The sequence below is a fragment of the Poecilia reticulata genome, chromosome 20 (genome assembly GCF_904066995.2).
Source record: "Poecilia reticulata chromosome 20, P_reticulata-male-v2, whole genome shotgun sequence".
Classification (NCBI taxonomy): Eukaryota; Metazoa; Chordata; class Actinopteri; order Cyprinodontiformes; family Poeciliidae; genus Poecilia; species Poecilia reticulata.
In genome coordinates this window covers 25,954,051-25,978,146 of record NC_088849.1, presented here as the reverse complement: position 1 = coordinate 25,978,146, position 24,096 = coordinate 25,954,051, and the positions used below count along the sequence as shown (strand labels likewise).

Sequence of the window (24,096 nt, the reverse complement as noted above, 5' to 3'; positions counted from 1 at the left end):
GCTCATCCCGTGCAGCACTAGCTGCGTGTTGAGGACCTCCCTTGCTGGCAAGTATGGGAATTGCAAGGAGCCGGCCTTTGCCCACAGGTCCACAGCAGCGCTGCACTCCCACAAAAGGTGCCTCACCGACTCAGGGTCGGGGGCCAGATGTCTTGGGAGTGCATGACGGCTCTGACCGGGAGGATCCCATGAGCCACCATCCTGGAGTCTGTTTGGAAGGACAGGATGGCTCACGTTGATGATTTGGCTGGAGCCATCCCATCCTTCCAAACAGCGATGGTGGTCAGAGGGGCTTTCCCCCCCATTGCTCCTTCCCACCTGCCACACCCGGAGAGCCAGGCCGCTGCTGCTGGGACCTTTGTCCGTGGAGCGCCGGCTCCTTCGTCCATACAGGCGCAGGCGATTCTTCTTTGTGGCTGTGACCTTGCGCCACCTGTAGCTCTGTATGTTTTTCTTTTTGTTGCCACCATTCGGATCACAGCCACGGGGGGCATCTGCCTGCGCCTGCTTACCAGCAAGTTTCTGGAGGTCCATATGGTGGCTGGGGTGAGCTACATTTCTGTGAAGTCTTTTTTGATGCTTTCCGGTGGCTCATCCCGTGCAGGACTAGCTGCGTGTTGAGGACCTCCCTTGCTGGCAAGTATGGGAATTGCAAGGAGCCGGCCTTTGCCCACAGGTCCACAGCAGCGCTGCACTCCCACAAAAGGTCCCTCACCGACTCAGGGTCGGGGGCCAGATGTCTTGGGAGTGCATGACGGCTCTGACCGGGAGGATCCCATGAGCCACCATCCTGGAGTCTGTTTGGAAGGACAGGATGGCTCACGTTGATGATTTGGCTGGAGCCATCCCATCCTTCCAAACAGCGATGGTGGTCAGAGGGGCTTTCCCCCCCATTGCTCCTTCCCACCTGCCACACCCGGAGAGCCAGGCCGCTGCTGCTGGGACCTTTGTCCGTGGAGCGCCGGCTCCTTCGTCCATACAGGCGCAGGCGATTCTTCTTTGTGGCTGTGACCTTGCGCCACCTGTAGCTCTGTATGTTTTCTTGTGGTTGCCACCATTCGGATCACAGCCACGGGGGGGCATCTGCCTGCGCCTGCTTACCAGCAAGTTTCTGGAGGTCCATATGGTGGCTGGGGTGAGCTACATTTCTGTGAAGTCTTTTTTTGATGCTTTCCGGTGGCTCATCCCGTGCAGCACTAGCTGCGTGTTGAGGACCTCCCTTGCTGGCAAGTATGGGAATTGCAAGGAGCCGGCCTTTGCCCACAGGTCCACAGCAGCGCTGCACTCCCACAAAAGGTGCCTCACCGACTCAGGGTCGGGGCCAGATGTCTTGGGAGTGCATGACGGCTCTGACCGGGAGGATCCCATGAGCCACCATCCTGGAGTCTGTTTGGAAGGACAGGATGGCTCACGTTGATGATTTGGCTGGAGCCATCCCATCCTTCCAAACAGCAATGGTGGTCAGAGGGGCTTTCCCCCCATTGCTCCTTCCCACCTGCCACACCCGGAGAGCCAGGCCGCTGCTGCTGGGACCTTTGTCCGTGGAGCGCCGGCTCCTTCGTCCATACAGGCGCAGGCGATTCTTCTTTGTGGCTGTGACCTTGCGCCACCTGTAGCTCTGTATGTTTTTCTTTTTGTTGCCACCATTCGGATCACAGCCACGGGGGGGCATCTGCCTGCGCCTGCTTACCAGCAAGTTTCTGGAGGTCCATATGGTGGCTGGGGTGAGCTACATTTCTGTGAAGTCTTTTTTTGATGCTTTCCGGTGGCTCATCCCGTGCAGCACTAGCTGCGTGTTGAGGACCTCCCTTGCTGGCAAGTATGGGAATTGCAAGGAGCCGGCCTTTGCCCACAGGTCCACAGCAGCGCTGCACTCCCACAAAAGGTGCCTCACCGACTCAGGGTCGGGGGCCAGATGTCTTGGGAGTGCATGACGGCTCTGACCGGGAGGATCCCATGAGCCACCATCCTGGAGTCTGTTTGGAAGGACAGGATGGCTCACGTTGATGATTTGGCTGGAGCCATCCCATCCTTCCAAACAGCAATGGTGGTCAGAGGGGCTTTCCCCCCCATTGCTCCTTCCCACCTGCCACACCCGGAGAGCCAGGCCGCTGCTGCTGGGACCTTTGTCCGTGGAGCGCCGGCTCCTTCGTCCATACAGGCGCAGGCGATTCTTCTTTGTGGCTGTGACCTTGCGCCACCTGTAGCTCTGTATGTTTTTCTTTTTGTTGCCACCATTCGGATCACAGCCACGGGGGGGCATCTGCCTGCGCCTGCTTACCAGCAAGTTTCTGGAGGTCCATATGGTGGCTGGGGTGAGCTACATTTCTGTGAAGTCTTTTTTTGATGCTTTCCGGTGGCTCATCCCGTGCAGGACTAGCTGCGTGTTGAGGACCTCCCTTGCTGGCAAGTATGGGAATTGCAAGGAGCCGGCCTTTGCCCACAGGTCCACAGCAGCGCTGCACTCCCACAAAAGGTCCCTCACCGACTCAGGGTCGGGGGCCAGATGTCTTGGGAGTGCATGACGGCTCTGACCGGGAGGATCCCATGAGCCACCATCCTGGAGTCTGTTTGGAAGGACAGGATGGCTCACGTTGATGATTTGGCTGGAGCCATCCCATCCTTCCAAACAGCGATGGTGGTCAGAGGGGCTTTCCCCCCCATTGCTCCTTCCCACCTGCCACACCCGGAGAGCCAGGCCGCTGCTGCTGGGACCTTTGTCCGTGGAGCGCCGGCTCCTTCGTCCATACAGGCGCAGGCGATTCTTCTTTGTGGCTGTGACCTTGCGCCACCTGTAGCTCTGTATGTTTTTCTTTTGTTGCCACCATTCGGATCACAGCCACGGGGGGGCATCTGCCTGCGCCTGCTTACCAGCAAGTTTCTGGAGGTCCATATGGTGGCTGGGGTGAGCTACATTTCTGTGAAGTCTTTTTTGATGCTTTCCGGTGGCTCATCCCGTGCAGCACTAGCTGCGTGTTGAGGACCTCCCTTGCTGGCAAGTATGGGAATTGCAAGGAGCCGGCCTTTGCCCACAGGTCCACAGCAGCGCTGCACTCCCACAAAAGGTCCCTCACCGACTCAGGGTCGGGGGCCAGATGTCTTGGGAGTGCATGACGGCTCTGACCGGGAGGATCCCATGAGCCACCATCCTGGAGTCTGTTTGGAAGGACAGGATGGCTCACGTTGATGATTTGGCTGGAGCCATCCCATCCTTCCAAACAGCGATGGTGGTCAGAGGGGCTTTCCCCCCATTGCTCCTTCCCACCTGCCACACCCGGAGAGCCAGGCCGCTGCTGCTGGGACCTTTGTCCGTGGAGCGCCGGCTCCTTCGTCCATACAGGCGCAGGCGATTCTTCTTTGTGGCTGTGACCTTGCGCCACCTGTAGCCCTGTATGTTTTTCTTTTTGTTGCCACCATTCGGATCACAGCCACGGGCGGGCATCTGCCTGCGCCTGCTTACCAGCAAGTTTCTGGAGGTCCATATGGTGGCTGGGGTGAGCTACATTTCTGTGAAGTCTTTTTTGATGCTTTCCGGTGGCTCATCCCGTGCAGCACTAGCTGCGTGTTGAGGACCTCCCTTGCTGGCAAGTATGGGAATTGCAAGGAGCCGGCCTTTGCCCACAGGTCCACAGCAGCGCTGCACTCCCACAAAAGGTCCCTCACCGACTCAGGGTCGGGGGCCAGATGTCTTGGGAGTGCATGACGGCTCTGACCGGGAGGATCCCATGAGCCACCATCCTGGAGTCTGTTTGGAAGGACAGGATGGCTCACGTTGATGATTTGGCTGGAGCCATCCCATCCTTCCAAACAGCGATGGTGGTCAGAGGGGCTTTCCCCCCATTGCTCCTTCCCACCTGCCACACCCGGAGAGCCAGGCCGCTGCTGCTGGGACCTTTGTCCGTGGAGCGCCGGCTCCTTCGTCCATACAGGCGCAGGCGATTCTTCTTTGTGGCTGTGACCTTGCGCCACCTGTAGCTCTGTATGTTTTCTTTTTGTTGCCACCATTCGGATCACAGCCACGGGGGGCATCTGCCTGCGCCTGCTTACCAGCAAGTTTCTGGAGGTCCATATGGTGGCTGGGGTGAGCTACATTTCTGTGAAGTCTTTTTTGATGCTTTCCGGTGGCTCATCCCGTGCAGGACTAGCTGCGTGTTGAGGACCTCCCTTGCTGGCAAGTATGGGAATTGCAAGGAGCCGGCCTTTGCCCACAGGTCCACAGCAGCGCTGCACTCCCACAAAAGGTCCCTCACCGACTCAGGGTCGGGGGCCAGATGTCTTGGGAGTGCATGACGGCTCTGACCGGGAGGATCCCATGAGCCACCATCCTGGAGTCTGTTTGGAAGGACAGGATGGCTCACGTTGATGATTTGGCTGGAGCCATCCCATCCTTCCAAACAGCGATGGTGGTCAGAGGGGCTTTCCCCCCCATTGCTCCTTCCCACCTGCCACACCCGGAGAGCCAGGCCGCTGCTGCTGGGACCTTTGTCCGTGGAGCGCCGGCTCCTTCGTCCATACGGGCGCAGGCGATTCTTCTTTGTGGCTGTGACCTTGCGCCACCTGTAGCTCTGTATGTTTTTCTTTTTGTTGCCACCATTCGGATCACAGCCACGGGGGGGCATCTGCCTGCGCCTGCTTACCAGCAAGTTTCTGGAGGTCCATATGGTGGCTGGGGTGAGCTACATTTCTGTGAAGTCTTTTTTTGATGCTTTCCGGTGGCTCATCCCGTGCAGCACTAGCTGTGTGTTGAGGACCTCCCTTGCTGGCAAGTATGGGAATTGCAAGGAGCCGGCCTTTGCCCACAGGTCCACAGCAGCGCTGCACTCCCACAAAAGGTCCCTCACCGACTCAGGGTCGGGGGCCAGATGTCTTGGGAGTGCATGACGGCTCTGACCGGGAGGATCCCATGAGCCACCATCCTGGAGTCTGTTTGGAAGGACAGGATGGCTCACGTTGATGATTTGGCTGGAGCCATCCCATCCTTCCAAACAGCGATGGTGGTCAGAGGGGCTTTCCCCCCCATTGCTCCTTCCCACCTGCCACACCCGGAGAGCCAGGCCGCTGCTGCTGGGACCTTTGTCCGTGGAGCGCCGGCTCCTTCGTCCATACAGGCGCAGGCGATTCTTCTTTGTGGCTGTGACCTTGCGCCACCTGTAGCTCTGTATGTTTTTCTTTTTGTTGCCACCATTCGGATCACAGCCACGGGGGGGCATCTGCCTGCGCCTGCTTACCAGCAAGTTTCTGGAGGTCCATATGGTGGCTGGGGTGAGCTACATTTCTGTGAAGTCTTTTTTTGATGCTTTCCGGTGGCTCATCCCGTGCAGCACTAGCTGCGTGTTGAGGACCTCCCTTGCTGGCAAGTATGGGAATTGCAAGGAGCCGGCCTTTGCCCACAGGTCCACAGCAGCGCTGCACTCCCACAAAAGGTGCCTCACCGACTCAGGGTCGGGGGCCAGATGTCTTGGGAGTGCATGACGGCTCTGACCGGGAGGATCCCATGAGCCACCATCCTGGAGTCTGTTTGGAAGGACAGGATGGCTCACGTTGATGATTTGGCTGGAGCCATCCCATCCTTCCAAACAGCGATGGTGGTCAGAGGGGCTTTCCCCCCCATTGCTCCTTCCCACCTGCCACACCCGGAGAGCCAGGCCGCTGCTGCTGGGACCTTTGTCCGTGGAGCGCCGGCTCCTTCGTCCATACAGGCGCAGGCGATTCTTCTTTGTGGCTGTGACCTTGCGCCACCTGTAGCTCTGTATGTTTTTCTTTTTGTTGCCACCATTCGGATCACAGCCACGGGGGGGCATCTGCCTGCGCCTGCTTACCAGCAAGTTTCTGGAGGTCCATATGGTGGCTGGGGTGAGCTACATTTCTGTGAAGTCTTTTTTTGATGCTTTCCGGTGGCTCATCCCGTGCAGGACTAGCTGCGTGTTGAGGACCTCCCTTGCTGGCAAGTATGGGAATTGCAAGGAGCCGGCCTTTGCCCACAGGTCCACAGCAGCGCTGCACTCCCACAAAAGGTCCCTCACCGACTCAGGGTCGGGGGCCAGATGTCTTGGGAGTGCATGACGGCTCTGACCGGGAGGATCCCATGAGCCACCATCCTGGAGTCTGTTTGGAAGGACAGGATGGCTCACGTTGATGATTTGGCTGGAGCCATCCCATCCTTCCAAACAGCGATGGTGGTCAGAGGGGCTTTCCCCCCCATTGCTCCTTCCCACCTGCCACACCCGGAGAGCCAGGCCGCTGCTGCTGGGACCTTTGTCCGTGGAGCGCCGGCTCCTTCGTCCATACAGGCGCAGGCGATTCTTCTTTGTGGCTGTGACCTTGCGCCACCTGTAGCTCTGTATGTTTTTCTTTTGTTGCCACCATTCGGATCACAGCCACGGGGGGGCATCTGCCTGCGCCTGCTTACCAGCAAGTTTCTGGAGGTCCATATGGTGGCTGGGGTGAGCTACATTTCTGTGAAGTCTTTTTTTGATGCTTTCCGGTGGCTCATCCCGTGCAGCACTAGCTGCGTGTTGAGGACCTCCCTTGCTGGCAAGTATGGGAATTGCAAGGAGCCGGCCTTTGCCCACAGGTCCACAGCAGCGCTGCACTCCCACAAAAGGTCCCTCACTGACTCAGGGTCGGGGGCCAGATGTCTTGGGAGTGCATGACGGCTCTGACCGGGAGGATCCCATGAGCCACCATCCTGGAGTCTGTTTGGAAGGACAGGATGGCTCACGTTGATGATTTGGCTGGAGCCATCCCATCCTTCCAAACAGCGATGGTGGTCAGAGGGGCTTTCCCCCCCATTGCTCCTTCCCACCTGCCACACCCGGAGAGCCAGGCCGCTGCTGCTGGGACCTTTGTCCGTGGAGCGCCGGCTCCTTCGTCCATACAGGCGCAGGCGATTCTTCTTTGTGGCTGTGACCTTGCGCCACCTGTAGCTCTGTATGTTTTTCTTTTTGTTGCCACCATTCGGATCACAGCCACGGGGGGGCATCTGCCTGCGCCTGCTTACCAGCAAGTTTCTGGAGGTCCATATGGTGGCTGGGGTGAGCTACATTTCTGTGAAGTCTTTTTTTGATGCTTTCCGGTGGCTCATCCCGTGCAGGACTAGCTGCGTGTTGAGGACCTCCCTTGCTGGCAAGTATGGGAATTGCAAGGAGCCGGCCTTTGCCCACAGGTCCACAGCAGCGCTGCACTCCCACAAAAGGTCCCTCACCGACTCAGGGTCGGGGGCCAGATGTCTTGGGAGTGCATGACGGCTCTGACCGGGAGGATCCCATGAGCCACCATCCTGGAGTCTGTTTGGAAGGACAGGATGGCTCACGTTGATGATTTGGCTGGAGCCATCCCATCCTTCCAAACAGCGATGGTGGTCAGAGGGGCTTTCCCCCCCATTGCTCCTTCCCACCTGCCACACCCGGAGAGCCAGGCCGCTGCTGCTGGGACCTTTGTCCGTGGAGCGCCGGCTCCTTCGTCCATACAGGCGCAGGCGATTCTTCTTTGTGGCTGTGACCTTGCGCCACCTGTAGCTCTGTATGTTTTTCTTTTTGTTGCCACCATTCGGATCACAGCCACGGGGGGGCATCTGCCTGCGCCTGCTTACCAGCAAGTTTCTGGAGGTCCATATGGTGGCTGGGGTGAGCTACATCTCTCTGAAGTCTTTTTCTGCTGTTTTCCGGTGGCTCATCCCGTGCAGCACTAGCTGCGTGTTGAGGACCTCCCTTGCTGGTAAGTATGGGAATTGCAAGGAGCCGGCCTTTGCCCACAGGTCAGAGGCTCTCATCCTGGCTGCACAGGAACTCTAAACACCAGAGCAATAGAGGCTCAGATCTACCACAAGAGCCATGGTGTAGGTTGTGCAAGGAGGCTCCTGAGACAGTCCAGCACATAACAGCAGGGTGCAAGATGCTGGCAGGGACAGCATACATGGAACGACATAACCAAGTGGCGGGCATAGTGTACAGGAACATCTGTGCAGAATATGGGCTGGAAGATCAAAGTGGGGAACATCCCCAAAGGTGGTGGAGAATGACCGAGCTAAGATCTTGTGGGACTTCCAGATCCAGACAGACAAAATGGTGAAGGTGAACCAACCGGACATTGTGGTGGTGGATAAACAACAGAGGAAAGCCGTTGTGGTGGATGTAGCAATACCAAGTGATTATAACATCAGGAAAAATTAGCACGAGAAACTGGAGAAATATCAGGGCCTCAGAGAGGAACTGGAAAAGACCTGGAAGGTGGAGTCCACAGTACCATACCATCCCATACCAACTTTATTTATGAAGCACTTTATACACCAATAAATTGATTAAAAACAGAAGAAAACTGACCAGCAGTAGAATGGTTAAGAACATGACAGAACCGAGCTGCAGCGTGTTTTAGCTTTAGCTTTAGCACAGGACAGCGTTATCTCAAACAGGCATATGGTCTGAAAATAATGAGTCACCAATCACTAAATTACAAACTGGTAGACCATCAGATAAAACCAGATCAAGACTGTGACCATGCTCATGGGTAGCACCAGTCACAGACTGCACAGAAGTAAAAGAATCGATAGCATTAAGAAATGACTGAGCCATAGGTGAAGAAGGACAACAGACATTAATATTAAAATCCCCAACAATGAGAACTCGTCATACCTTGGCATGATATCAGCCAGGAAATAAGAAAAGTCATTTATAAAGTTTTTGTTGTACTTTGGTGGCCGATAGACCGCCGCACAGTGTGAGAGCTGCCGACTTCAGATAGGCTAATCTCACAGCTAATCCCATAGTAGTTGTTTTACTGCTTACAAGTAAAACAACTTTTAAAAACAGTCACCAACCTCCACCAGACCCCGACATCCTTGGAGCATTAAAATAGCCGCAGTTCCGCGGTTCAAGTTCTTTAAAAATGCTGGAGTCACCAAACCACTTGTCCACGATTCTGTGATAAATAAAACACCCAATCAATGAGAGGAAAAGAAATCCCTAATGACCAAAGTTTTATTTGTCAGCGACCTGGCATTTACCAAACCGATCCTGGCAGAAATCGGCGGGTCAACACCATCAGCTGGCGTCCAGTACTCCCGGCAAAGAGGCCGCAGGTTGCTAGGATCCACTCTGCGTCTACAGGGCCGAGGAGCGCAGGGGCCCTCGGGCGTCACCTCCAAACTGGAGCAGTGGCTGAAACGGGATCCCAGGAACAGCAGCAGACATCTCAGTCCAGAAATGTGCAGTTCTAGGCACAGCCAAGGTACTGCGGCTCCCAGGCTTCTGGTAGAGGACCCGAGCTCAGAGGACGAAGGAGTCCAGCTGCGGGAGGGTGAAAAGGGATTTTTTATAAATATATATACACTTTGTCTGAGTATCTTCAAGTAGGTTTGATTTTAACTAGTTTTTCACCTTGCAGTAAACTACATTGCTTTTTTCTTATGTGCACAACTATCAAATGTTTCCCAAACAATGTGACCCCAACACTATGAGTTTCTGTAACAGTATATGTTGAGTAACTCAGGGAAATAACATGAACATACAATATTTAGGGCTCTCTAACAAGCACCATGATGTGCAGAAGTGCTCACATCCCATAACTATTTCTAGCATTTGCAATGCTGCAGCCACAAATTTCAAGATATTTTACAACAAAGATGATTACTACAGATCAACACAAAACTGCTGCATAGCTGTAAAGTGTAAGGAAATAATCTGCAAACTTTCTACCTTTCTGATAACATTTTAAAACTTAGAAATCTGACTCGTTATCTGGGCCCGTCAGAGAACTTGGGAACAGGAAATGTATTGAAGGGACATCAGATCTGAACCTGATGAACATCATCAGATGATACACAGGGTTCTCACAGAAAGGAACATTTTAAAGCTCGTTGGTTGGAACCCAACACTCTGATGCTAAAAATTAGCCTCAATGCTAAAGTAAGATACAATGTACTAAATAGCATGTGGAGAGTCACAAGCATGTAGAGAAACATGGATTTACTCCAGTCAGTATGTTAAAATCAGTGTACAAGCCAAAATGGCGATATTAGCCTAAATGCAGCCAGTAGCATAGCATAACTAGCATGTTGTCTTACAATGACTTCCTCCATACAGTGTGCTAAACATGGTTAATAAATAAACTAAATAGTTTTAGGAAAAAGGTTAATGTGAGCAGTAGTTACATTAGCAATGTTTGTGATAATGTTTGTGCACTGCTTTCTGATTTGGACAAATTAAAATTAAAAATTAATTTACTTTGTGGCACTTGGTTACCAGAAAACGCGATCATCTCTTAGCAACAGATTAGCAACAAACATTATTATTGATCAAAAAACATAAGATTTATTCTGCTGTTTGGAAATAACACTTATTTTACATTAACAAGAATTGTGCAGTTGGTGGATTTTGCAGAAAAGCTTTTTTTTGTCATTATATAACAAAACACACATTAAACACAAAAGTAAAAATCTCCATTTATACTTCGTGGCAGTTCGTTAGCAGTAGAAAACGCTTATCTCTTAAAACCAAATTAATAACAAGTTATATAGTTTATAAAACATGAGCTCTTTCAAAATAATGCTTACCTGATTAGACACAAGACATTTACCGTTGGCAAATTTTGCAAAAGTGAAAATCTTAGTTTACTTCGTGGCACTTAGTTACCAGTAAACACACCGTCTCTTAGCAACAGGCTAGCAACAAAAAATGTTATTTAAAAAAAAGAAAAAGATTTCTTCTGCTCTTTGGAAATATTAATTTTACATTAACAAGAATTGTGCAGTTGGTGGATTTTGCAGAAAAGTTTCTTTTTTTTTATCATATTATAAAACACACATTCAACACAAAAGTTAAAATCTCCATTTATACTTTGTGGCAGTTCGTTAGCAGAAAAAATCCCGTTTATCTCTTAACACCAAATTAATAATAAGTTATATAGTTTATAAAACATGAGCTCTTTCAAGATAATGCTTACCTGATTAGACACAAGATTGGTAAATTTTGCAAAAGTGAAAATCTTAAGTTTACTTCGTGGCACTTAGTTACCAGTAAACACACCGTCTCTTAGCAACAGGCTAGCAACAAAAAATGTTATTTTAAAAATAAAAAACATAAGATTTCTTCTGCTGTTTCGAAATGCTACTTATTTTACATTAACAAGAATTGTGCAGTTGGTGGATTTTGCAGAAAAGCTTTTTTTTGTCATTATATAACAAAACACACATTCAACACAAAAGTAAAAATCTCCATTTATACTTCGTGGCAGTTCGTTAGCAGTAGAAAACGCTTATCTCTTAAAACCAAATTAATAACAAGTTATATAGTTTATAAAACATGAGCTCTTTCAAGATAATGCTTACCTGATTAGACACAAGACATTTACCGTTGGTAAATTTTGCAAAGTTTACTTCGTGGCACTTAGTTACCAGTAAACACACCGTCTCTTAGCAACAGGCTACCCAGCTAGCAAGAACACGTTCGCATGACGTCAGTGAACGTAAGTCTGAAAGTAGAACGTCGAATGTTCGGATCCGCCGTTCAGCAAACTGAACGTTCACTCTGAACATTCAATGTTCCCAAATAATTTTCTTTTTTTTTTTGCTGTCATTTCACTTGATTTAGTTTTTATATCTTTAAAACTTTTGTGACTGTTATTATTTTTAAACATTTTTTTATGTTTCACTTCTTATACAGAGTGCATACTTCCGAATGTTGTTTGAACGTTCTTGAACGTCTTCCGGACGTTTTTATAAATGCTGCTTTAAAAAAACTTCCAAAAAACGGAGGAATGACAGGGACGTGACCCAGGGTCGGGTTTTTATTCCAAATCAATCCGTATCGTTCGTGCGGCTCACTCTGGTATCCGCCTTCCTGAAGCTCCTACAGAATCCAGCTGCGTCCTGAATAGAAACCCCCCTGACCCGTCCTTTCACTGCAGAGACACACCAGCTGCAGAGGCCTCCAGTGAACTGATTACATTTTAGATTTAAGTTCTGATGAGTCAATTGTTTTGAAGAAAGAAATGTTGTGATGACAGTTAAACCTGATATTCCTCTTCTTCCTGCTCTGAAACACGCCCTGACGCTGGGTGGAGCCGAGTCTGCTGAGGGTTTGAATCCATATTCCATATGGTGGCTGGGGTGAGCCACATCTCTCTGAAGTCTTTTTCTGCTGTTTTCCGGTGGCTCATCCAGTGCAGCACTAGCTGCGTGTTGAGGACCTCCCTTGCTGGTAAGTATGGGAATTGCAAGGAGCCGGCCTTTGCCCACAGGTCAGAGGCTCTCATCCTGGCTGCACAGGAACTCTAAACACCAGAGCAATAGAGGCTCAGATCTACCACAAGAGCCATGGTGTAGGTTGTGCCAGGAGGCTCCTGAGACAGTCCAGCACATAACAGCAGGGTGCAAGATGCTGGCAGGGACAGCATACATGGAATGACATCACCAAGTGGCGGGCATAGTGTACAGAAACATCTGTGCAGAATATGGGCTGGAAGATCAAAGTGGGGAACATCCCCAAAGGTGGTGGAGAATGACCGAGCTAAGATCTTGTGGGACTTCCAGATCCAGAAAGACAAAATGGTGAAGGTGAACCAACCGGACATTGTGGTGGTGGATAAAGAACAGAGGAAAGCCGTTGTGGTGGATGTAGCAATACCAAGTGATTATAACATCAGGAAAAATTAACACGAGAAACTGGAGACATATCAGGGTCTCAGAGAGGAACTGGAAAAGTCCTGGAAGGTGGAGTCCACAGTACCATACCATCCCATACCAACTTTATTTATGAAGCACTTTATACACCAATAAATTGATTAAAAGCAGAAGAAAACTGACCAGCAGTAGAATGGTTAAGAACATGACAGAACCGAGCTGCAGCGTGTTTTAGCTTTAGCTTTAGCACAGGACAGCGTTATCTCAAACAGGCATATGGTCTGAAAATAATGAGTCACCAATCACTAAATTACAAACTGGTAGACCATCAGATAAAACCAGATCAAGACTGTGACCATGCTCATGGGTAGCACCAGTCACAGACTGCACAGAAGTAAAAGAATCGATAGCATTAAGAAATGACTGAGCCAAGATGGACAACAGACATTAATATTAAAATCACCAACAATGAGAACTCGTCATACCTTGGCATGATATCAGCCAGGAAATCAGAAAAGTCATTTATAAAGTTTTTGTTGTACTTTGGTGGCCGATAGACCGCCGCACAGTGTGAGAGCTGCCGACTTCAGATAGGCTAATCTCACAGCTAATCCCATAGTAGTTGTTTTACTGCTTACAAGTAAAACAACTTTTAAAAACAGTCACCAACCTCCACCAGACCCCGACATCCTTGGAGCATTAAAATAGCCGCAGTTCCGCGTTTCAAGTTCTTTAAAAATGCTGGAGTCACCAAACCACTTGTCCACGATTCTGTGATAAATAAAACACCCAATCAATGAGAGGAAAAGAAATCCCTAATGACCAAAGTTTTATTTGTCAGCGACCTGGCATTTACCAAACCGATCCTGGCAGAAATCGGCGGGTCAACACCATCAGCTGGCGTCCAGTACTCCCGGCAAAGAGGCCGCAGGTTGCTAGGATCCACTCTGCGTCTACAGGGCCGAGGAGCGCAGGGGCCCTCGGGGCGTCACCTCCAAACTGGAGCAGTGGCTGAAACGGGATCCCAGGAACAGCAGCAGACATCTCAGTCCAGAAATGTGCAGTTCTAGGCACAGCCAAGGTACTGCGGCTCCCAGGCTTCTGGTAGAGGACCCGAGCTCAGAGGACGAAGGAGTCCAGCTGCGGGAGGGTGAGAAGGGATTTTTTATAAATATATATACACTTTGTCTGAGTATCTTCAAGTAGGTTTGATTTTAACTAGTTTTTCACCTTGCAGTAAACTACATTGCTTTTTTCTTATGTGCACAACTATCAAATGTTTCCCAAACAATGTGACCCCAACACTATGAGTTTCTGTAACAGTATATGTTGAGTAACTCAGGGAAATAACATGAACATACAATATTTAGGGCTCTCTAACAAGCACCATGATGTGCAGAAGTGCTCACATCCCATAACTATTTCTAGCATTTGCAATGCTGCAGCCACAAATTTCAAGATATTTTACAACAAAGATGATTACTACAGATCAACACAAAACTGCTGCATAGCTGTAAAGTGTAAGGAAAATAATCTGCAAACTTTCTACCTTTCTGATAACATTTTAAAACTTAGAAATCTGACTCGTTATCTGGGCCCGTCAGAGAACTTGGGAACAGGAAATGTATTGAAGGGACATCAGATCTGAACCTGATGAACATCATCAGATGATACACAGGGTTCTCACAGAAAGGAACATTTTAAAGCTCGTTGGTTGGAACCCAACACTCTGATGCTAAAAATTAGCCTCAATGCTAAAGTAAGATACAATGTACTAAATAGCATGTGGAGAGTCACAAGCATGTAGAGAAACATGGATTTACTCCAGTCAGTATGTTAAAATCAGTGTACAAGCCAAAATGGCGATATTAGCCTAAATGCAGCCAGTAGCATAGCATAACTAGCATGTTGTCTTACAATGACTTCCTCCATACAGTGTGCTAAACATGGTTAATAAATAAACTAAATAGTTTTAGGAAAAAGGTTAATGTGAGCAGTAGTTACATTAGCAATGTTTGTGATAATGTTTGTGCACTGCTTTCTGATTTGGACAAATAAAAATTAAAAATTAATTTACTTTGTGGCACTTGGTTACCAGAAAACGCGATCATCTCTTAGCAACAGATTAGCAACAAACATTATTATTGATCAAAAAACATAAGATTTCTTCTGCTCTTTGGAAATAACACTTATTTTACATTAACAAGAATTGTGCAGTTGGTGGATTTTGCAGAAAAGCTTTTTTTTGTCATTATATAACAAAACACACATTCAACACAAAAGTAAAAATCTCCATTTATACTTCGTGGCAGTTCGTTAGCAGTAGAAAACGTTTATCTCTTAAAACCAAATTAATAACAAGTTATATAGTTTATAAAACATGAGCTCTTTCAAGATAATGCTTACCTGATTAGACACAAGACATTTACCGTTGGCAAATTTTGCAAAGTTTACTTCGTGGCACTCAGTTACCAGTAAACACACCGTCTCTTAGCAACAGGCTAGCAACAAAAAATGTTATTTAAAAAAAACATAAGATTTCTTCTGCTCTTTGGAAATATTAATTTTACACTAACAAGAATTGTGCAGTTGGTGGATTTTGCAGAAAAGTTTCTTTTTTTTTTAATCATATTATAAAACACACATTCAACACAAAAGTAAAAATCTCCATTTATACTTCGTGGCAGTTCGTTAGCAGAAAAAATCCCGTTTATCTCTTAACACCAAATTAATAATAAGTTATATAGTTTATAAAACATGAGCTCTTTCAAAATAATGCTTACCTGATTAGACACAAGACATTTACCGTTGGCAAATTTAGCAAAGTTTACTTCGTGGCGCTTAGTTACCAGTAAACACACCGTCTCTTAGCAACAGGCTACCCAGCTAGCAAGAACACGTTCGCATGACGTCAGTGAACGTAAGTCTGAAAGTAGAACGTCGAATGTTCGGATCCGCCGTTCAGCAAACTGAACATTCAATGTTCCCAAATAATTTTCGTTTTTTTTTTTTTTGCTGTCATTTCACTTGATTTAGTTTTTATATCTTTAAAACTTTTGTGACTGTTATTATTTTTAATCATTTTTTTATTTTTCACTTCTTATACAGAGTGCATACTTCCGAATGTTGTTTGAACGTTCTTGAACGTCTTCCGGACGTTTTTATAAATGCTGCTTTAAAAAAACTTCCAAAAAACGGAGGAATGACAGGGACGTGACCCAGGGTCGGGTTTTTATTCCAAATCAATCCGTATCGTTCGTGCGGCTCACTCTGGTATCCGCCTTCCTGAAGCTCCTACAGAATCCAGCTGCGTCCTGAATAGAAACCCCCCTGACCCGTCCTTTCACTGCAGAGACACACCAGCTGCAGAGGCCTCCAGTGAACTGACTACATTTTAGATTTAAGTTCTGATGAGTCAATTGTTTTGAAGAAAGAAATGTTGTGATGACAGTTAAACCTGATATTCCTCTTCTTCCTGCTCTGAAACACGCCCTGACGCTGGGTGGAGCCGAGTCTGCTGAGGGTTTGAATCTCACACAGTCAGTGTGACAGAGCAGGAATGGAGCAGAATCAGATGGACCAAGAAACTTTCTCCTGTCCGATCTGTCTGGATCTACTGAGCGATCCGGTGACCATTCCCTGTGGACACAGCTACTGCATGAGCTGCATCAAAACCCACTGGGATGCAGAGGATCAGAGGAGGATCCACAGCTGCCCTCAGTGCAGGGAGACGTTCATACCGAGGCCTGGTTTGAAGAAAAACACCATGTTTGCAGCTATAGTGGAGCAACTAAAAAACACTAGACTCCCAGCTGCTCCTGCTGACCACTGCTATGCTGGACCTGAAGATGTGGCCTGTGATTCCTGCACTGGAAGAAAACTGAAAGCCAGGAAGTCCTGTTTAGTCTGTCTGGCCTCTTTCTGTGAGAATCACCTCCAGCCTCATTATGATTCAGCTGCTTTTAAGAAACACAAGCTGGTGGAGCCGTCCAACAACGTCCAGGAGAACATCTGCTCCAAGCATGATAAGTTGTTGGAGATCTTCTGCCGCACAGATCAGAAGTGTATCTGTTACCTCTGCACCATGGATGAACATAGAGACCATGACACAGTGTCAGCTGCAGCAGAAAGGACTGAGAGGCAGAGAGAGCTGGAGGAGAGACGAGGAAACATCCAGCAGAGAATCCAGGACCAGGAGAAAGATGTGAAGCTGCTTCAGCAGGAGGTGGAGGCCATCAATCACTCTGCTGATAAAACAGTGGAGGACAGTGAGAAGATCTTCACCCAGCTGATCCATCTCCTCCAGAAAAGAAGCTCTGAGGTGAAGCAGCAGATCAGATCCCAGCAGGAAACTGAAGTGAGTCGAGTCAAAGATGTTCAGGAGAAGCTGGAGCAGGAGATCAGTGAGCTGAAGAGGAAAGACGCTGAGCTGGAGCAGCTCTCACACACAGAGGATCACAGCCAGTTTCTCCTCAACTACCCCTCACTGCCAGCACTCAGGGAGTCGACACACTCATCCAGCATCAACATCCGTCCTCTGAGACACTTTGAGGACGTGACAGCAGCTGTGTCAGAGCTCAGAGACAAACTACAGGACGTCCTGAGAGACTCATGGACAAACATCTCACTGATGGTCACTGAGGTGGATGTCCTGCTGTCAGAACCAGAACCAAAGAGCAGAGCTGGGTTCTTAAAGTACTCCTGTGAAATCACTCTGGATCCAAACTCGACACACACACAGCTGGGCCTGTCGGAGGGGAACAGGAAGGTGACGAGGATGGATCAACATCAGCTTTATTCCCGTCACCCAGACAGATTCACTAATTATTCTCAGGTTCTGAGCAGAGAGAGTCTGACTGGGCGATGTTACTGGGAGCTGGAGTGGACCGGGTCGGTTTGTGTTGCTGTCGCCTACAAGAGCATCAGCAGAGCAGGAGGGGAGCTTGAATGTAGATTTGGACGCAATGACAAATCTTGGGCTTTAGATTGTCAAGAAAAAGGTTTTAAATTTGTTCACAAAAGCATCTGGACCTCCATCCCAGGTCCAGTTCCCTCCAGACTGGGGGTGTATCTGGACCTCAGAGCAGGTCTGCTGTCCTTCTACTGCGTCTCAGAAACCATGACTCTGATCCACAGAGTCCAGACCAGATTCACTGAGCCGCTTCACGCTGGGCTTGGTGTTGGTTTAGGAAGTTCTGCAGAGTTCAGTGAACCCAACTAGAGTCTCTCTGGGCTCATGGTTCTGATGTCTCTGCTGTTCGGTTCTTCTCTGGTTTAATGAAGCTCTCTGTGTTCCAGGATATCACTGCTGATGTTTTCTTTCATTATTATACGATACAGAAATATTTCTCCACATGAACGTCTAACTTGTCTGGGATTTTTTAAATATTCTGGTTTCTCTTCAGCTGTTCTGCAGAACAAATGTTGTTTAAATCATTTGGACTTGAACTGGACTTGCTTCTGTTTTCCTTATTGTGATCCAAAGAAAACACAGAAAATCAACTTAGAAATTATGCTGTTTTATTTTAAATTTCTTAATTTACATGAGAAAAACTAATGTCTGCGTTTCTCTCTTTGGTTTTCTTCAATAAAACAACTTGATGTGAGTTTTCTCTTCATTATGACAATAAATTGTGAGTTTTCTCTTATTTTGCTTGTTTTTATTTTTTTACTATGGACCTTTTTTGTGTCTCGAATAAAAATATGATGATTGATTGATTGATAAAATGCAGAAATATTTTTTCCAGTGTCTCGTGATGACACCTACATGTAATCCACTGTGGTGGGTTTAGTTTTAAGGTCTTCATGTTTTCTATTGGGATCTAAACACACATGGTTCAGTAAACCACGGCCCCAGATCTGCTCTGGATGTTAGTTTGATCTTTGAAACAAACCAAAAGCTACTAAATCTGGAAAATTCAGAATGTTGTGAGGATTTGACTCATCATGATTTCAGAGAACCACACAGTTTGCTGCAGCTGCTCTGCTAACACTGATGATTCCTATAAGCTGCTGCTCTGATCCCCTGACAGCCCTTTGACCTTCAGATTCCTCAGATTCATGGCCATCGGGAGCACCGGGACATTTCCCAGTGGCCTGATTGACCATCGGGAGCACCGGGACATTTCCCAGTGGCCTGACTGGCCATCGGGAGCACCGGGACTTTTCCCAGTGGCCTGACTGGCCATCGGGAGCACCGGGACATTTCCCAGAGGCCTGACTGGCCATCGGGAGCACCGGGACATTTCCCAGTGGCCTGACTGGCCATCGGGAGCACCAGGACATTTCCCAGTGGCCTGACTGGCCATCGGGAGCACCAGGACATTTCCCAGTGGCCTGACTGGCCATCGAGAGCACCGGGACATTTCCCAGTGGCCTTGTCCGCTCTGGATAGCTGAAAGTATGGGATCCAGGTTCATTTCTGGTAGCACTTATTAAAAACAATCCAGGCCGTTTGTGCGGCTCACTCTGGTATCTGCCAGTGTGAGGGAGGAAAGGGGCACACAGAAAGATGAATTTGTGGCTGAGACCATGTGGTTTTTTGAGCTCCAGCTTTGATTTCTCCACCTTATGAACTAAAACCATAGACTGTTTAAATTTGATATAAAATTAATAATGTACTGCAATTAAAATAAAATATCTATCTGCCTCACATGCTAGCATAAATACAACTGAAAACAGCCAGCAAACACAAATTAAAACATTTTTATCAGATGGTAAATGAACACCCTATCAACACAAACAGCATATTTAGTTTGTGGTCAAGATTTTTTACTACGATCAGACGAACCATCTGTAACGCCAGAAACACAGACCGCACCGAAACAGCGGTTGGGCCCCAAGCATGACCATTATAAAGGTGTTACCCTCTGGCCTGGTCGGCCACTATCTCACATTATTACCTTATTTTTTACCTCCACCTCGTCATGAACCGTTTCCTCATCATCCCGTGTGGTTTGCCGTTTGTAAAGTGTCACAGAAACTTACACACGTTTATTTTTCCTGTTAAAAAGAAAAAGAAGAGTTAATGTAATTGTCAAAGTAAATATTTATTCATTTATTTTAGGTTGCTAGCTAAATTGCTAGTTCGTAACTACTTATTTAGCTCATATAAAAACTAGCTTGCTGATAAACGGAAGTAGAATGTCAAAATAAAGGCTGGGTTTTGCGGATCTTTAACGAGACTCCGCTGCTGGTGGAACTGAATCGTTTCAGTCATCGCTCAAGTAACGTTTTTTATATATATAATCGATCGTTTTCCTCTTGACATGTCCAGCGTGTTAGCTAAAAACAGGACGTACTCTTTTAGCGGCTACGTTCATTCATGTTTCTATAGCAACAGCGGTCAAGCTAGGTCACTTCCGGTCCATATTCGATTCACTACCTGCTAACGAACCTGCTAATGAACATGAACCGGAAGTATTCTGGGGTGACCGATCCAGAAACGGTTGCTGTAGCTGCATGAATACATGTTTGTTTAAGACTCGTCCTTTTCAATTAACACTGTTAATTCGAGCAACAACAAAAAAAAAGACATTCAGCTTTTGTTTTGATATGCTACTTCCGCTTATGCAGCTAATTTGCATGCTAGGCATTAGAATTAAACATTTAATTAGCAGAATAAATATTTAATTATGAACCAAACATTTAGTTTGAAAACTAAATACTTATCTTGTAAATTATTTAGTTTGAATCTCTGACATAAAATGTATGAATAACATGTGAAAACATGACTGAAAAATCTCCCAGATTGTTTTCCGACAGGCTAAATAAACCAAAAACATTGCTCTTATTTTATTACTCTGTAACTTTACAAATATTCAACTTTACATCCCGTCTCTTTGCGACACGGTTCTGTGCATCTTTTACTTCCTGCTCTTTTTGTGTTGGTTTGTTTCCAGAACCGTTTTTATCTAAAGAAAAGCTTCCAGCTTTTATTAACAACTAATGGAAAAATACATGTTTCTCTCTCTGCTTCATTCACTTCCAGTCGTTTTTCATTTACATCTTTAGCTAATATCCTCAGGTCTGTCCTGCGTGAGGCATCAGATTTATCTGCACCTTTTGTTTGGTTTTTCCTTCTGTCGCCTCTTAACGCATCTCTGGAGATTTTCTGGGTTTGTTGCATTCCTCATTTATCTCTAGCTGCAGTTAAATCATTTCTTGCAGCTGCGCGGTCGGTCTATGCTCGTTCTCTCTCGCTACTTTCTTTGTATTTTTAGATTGAATCTTATTGCGCCACCTGTTGGCAGGTAGATGAACTTACACTCACTTTTTGTTCTTCATGTTCACCTCTGATGGTGTAACTGTTTTTACAGAGAATATTTGTGTTCAGATGATAAAAAACATGAAGCGAGTTGTTATTTTCTCCACTTTTATTCTCCTGCACACAGAAATATGCAGCTCTTCACTCATCAGCCTCAGACTCTTCGTCGTCCTGGCTGATCTGGAAGTAGCGCAGCTCATACGTCTCCTTGTCGGACGCCACCACCCTCAGCCAGTCCCGCAGGTTGTTCTTCTTCAGGTACTTCTTGGTCAGGTACTTCAGGTACCTGCCAGAGAAAACGACGGGTCAGTTTGTCCGTTAACGCCATCTTTAACAGCATCGGCAGGCCTCTCTTACCTCTTGGAGAACTGCTTCTCAGACGTTACGTTGATCTTGTTCTTCATGCGGCCGACCTGGACGATGTTCCCCAGGTTCCCCGTCTTCCCGTTCACCTTGATCCGCTCTTTCAGGAAGGTTTCCTGTCACACAGAGCACAATAATGCGCTAGGGAAGGGAACCCTAGTCCATAGGCAACATTAGCTGCTAGCAAAACCAGTACATTCAATGTTGCTATGGGAACCGTGACGGCTGTTGAGGTCACATCTATGGACAGAAGGGACTTACAAAGTTTGCGGAGTCCAGGATGCCGTCCTCCACCGGGTGGGTCAGATCCAGGGTGAACTTCCAGGACGGGGCCTTTCTGGACTTCTTGCCTGCAGCGGCTCTCTTCTGTTTGACCTGCAGCACAAAGCAGCAACGTTACGAATCACATCCTCACTTTATCCGATCCAAACCGTCACTCAAGCTCTCTGAAATCACCTCTTCCTGTGAGAAATTAGCATTAAAATAAAGACGGATCTGTAAAGTAATGGTTACTTTACGTTGGATGATGAAGGACTACGGTCGGGCATCACATCCTGCTACACACTTTAAATTAATACCCAAAACCACAAACATGCTCTTGCTTTTCTACATTTAATGATTTGCAGCTTGTTTAATTTTTTTTTAATCAGACCTGGAACAAGTTAATTTTCTCTGATTGCATTACAGAAAACGGTAAATGATGTAAAAGTATTATTGATGCTAGAAAGTAGAGCTCAAACCTTTAATCAGATTAATGGGGATGAATCAATGCCATTTTATGAAATTATTAATACATTGTTAAGAGTGTAGATACTAAAAGACGCCATTTGCAGAAAGAACAGCACACTTTAGCAGTAATTCTACCCCAACTGTACAACAATACATACATTTAGGACCACAAATGTAAATTTGTACTGTGCAAGTTTATTTTATTATATGCTGAATTCATAAATGCTATAATTTCTCCTTTGGGATCCAACTTGGAGCGTTTAATATTCCTAGTGCCCTGGGTCAGCCCACAACTACTGTACAATAGTCACTCAAATACAGTAGAGCTACACAGACATTATTATTTTGGTAAACATTTATAAATCATAAACTGGTAAGTTACAAAAAAAAGTAATAAAATAAACTACGACAAATAAGCCGAAATGACTACAAGGCAACGAGCTACCTATCAACCAAAAACGAAGCACGTTAAAAGTGTATCTGAATGGGTAAAATAATTCATACAGAAAATCCAATATTTTTTCTACGGAGTCTGGTCTACCGGCAGACTGATACTGGAACACGTGTACAGGCTAACGCTAACTGCCCTTCTTCTACACTCCTTATTCATAAAAACAATTAAAATCACGCAAAACTTACTCTAACACTAATAATCTATATATGTTTTAATTAAAGACACAAACAACAACTAAAATCATATCTATAACATTAAATGGATGAGGAGCGAACCGGACTCACCGGCGCCATGTTGAGACCGAACGGGAAAAGGAAGAAAGGGATGTGACGCACAGTGACGTAGGACGCCCGACTTGAAACGCCTTTTCCAAATATGGTCAATGCCACATCTGCCAAAAATAATAGGATCCATGTGAAAATAACAATTTACAACCTAATGATCAGGAGTGGAAATCACGTTAGTTTCTCATTTTTTAAAATGTAATTTTACTACAATATGCTTTTTAGTATTATTTAATAATTTTTGCTTTATCAAATAAAGAACAAACACGTTTTAATAAAATATACACCAGATCCAGATACAAACCTACAGTTTATGTTGAAATTAGACCTCGAGTTTCATTTTTCTGATATTATTTTCTATCTGCTAAACCCTTTGTGCTTTTATAAGTTTATTGTGGAAAAAACACATTTTAAAAGTGTTTTTTTTCTGTCTGAATTTATTTTGTAGTTATTTGTATGATTTTTTCCCCTAATTTCAGTCTTTAAACTATGAGAATTTGCACATAAAATAATATTTTCTCCATCTGACAATCAGTTAGTACTTAAGTAGCCATTTTACAAAAATACTTTTTCAGTCTTACTTGAGGTATTTCTTAGTGATGCATTTTACCTGAGACTTTGTTACACCTGGGTGTAATTTCTGGGTTCTCTACCCATCTTAGCAGATGTTTTAATAATTAAGTAAACACAGATTTTAAAGCGTTTAAGTTGGAAACAGCAGCTAAACGTGATTTTTCTCCATAAAAGAGGAAAGTTTGGTCACTGCAGGGTAGAAGATGTTTTCCCGTGTTGGTTCAAAGGTCAGAGGCCTGATGATAAACCTGCAGCCTGTTCAATCATTGACGGCTCCCCGCCTCTTTCAGCCGCACCACGTCTCCGAGCCCGCAGAGGAAATCAGCCACAGAACTTCACCCGTGAAGAAAAAGAAGAAGAAGAAGAAGCATGCATTCATTTTTCCCGTGAGCAGAAGGGACTGATTCATCTGCATGCCGGGTGTTTAATCAAATACTACAACACAGGAGGAGAAGAAGAAGAAAACCGCTTGAAACGGGAACCTGAAGTGACTCTCAGGCCCTGCAGTCGAGGAAATAACACAAGTCTGGTTTAATTTCTACCACTCTGTTACAAATACTCAGTTTTCTGGAGTCTTGGTTTCAAAATCAGAGCCGCAGGGTAATAATAACTGTAGAAATATTGAATTCTGAGCGTTTATTCTGATTATGGAACTTTGAATCAAAGAATTACTTCAGATTATATGCAACAAGAAAGATAAATGAAGAATTATTCACATATCCCGATTCATGTAATGGGGAATAAAAGATTCTACGACAGTAGAGGAATCTTTCAGTATTCAGCTTTATTTGAAGTAAATATATATTGATTT

The 24,096-nt window shown here is 46.4% G+C and overlaps 2 protein-coding genes and 1 long non-coding RNA gene across 3 annotated transcripts; 1 reads left to right on the top strand and 2 right to left on the bottom strand.

Moving 5' to 3' along the window:
* Positions 1–8,573: 8,573 nt before the first annotated feature.
* Positions 8,574–15,133, bottom strand: LOC145549435 (uncharacterized). Its single transcript, XR_014085416.1, has 5 exons — positions 15,023–15,133; positions 13,473–13,756; positions 13,287–13,387; positions 9,002–9,284; positions 8,574–8,916 (listed from the first exon to the last, which is right to left on the bottom strand). It is a non-coding gene; the product is annotated as an uncharacterized LOC145549435 (long non-coding RNA).
* Positions 15,134–16,146: 1,013 nt separating this feature from the next.
* On the top strand, positions 16,147–18,264 carry LOC103457004 (tripartite motif-containing protein 16-like). The gene has a single exon (XM_008396910.3). The coding sequence runs from the start codon at positions 16,176–16,178 to the stop codon at positions 17,835–17,837; it is 1,662 nt and encodes a 553-aa protein (XP_008395132.2). The 5' UTR covers positions 16,147–16,175; the 3' UTR covers positions 17,838–18,264.
* A 2,709-nt stretch (positions 18,265–20,973) lies between these two features.
* Positions 20,974–22,829, bottom strand: rpl22l1 (ribosomal protein L22-like 1). Its single transcript, XM_008396909.3, has 4 exons — positions 22,713–22,829; positions 21,507–21,620; positions 21,240–21,361; positions 20,974–21,168 (listed from the first exon to the last, which is right to left on the bottom strand). The coding sequence occupies exons 1-4, from the start codon at positions 22,719–22,721 to the stop codon at positions 21,024–21,026; spliced, it is 390 nt and encodes a 129-aa protein (XP_008395131.3). The 5' UTR covers positions 22,722–22,829; the 3' UTR covers positions 20,974–21,023.
* Positions 22,830–24,096: the final 1,267 nt, after the last annotated feature.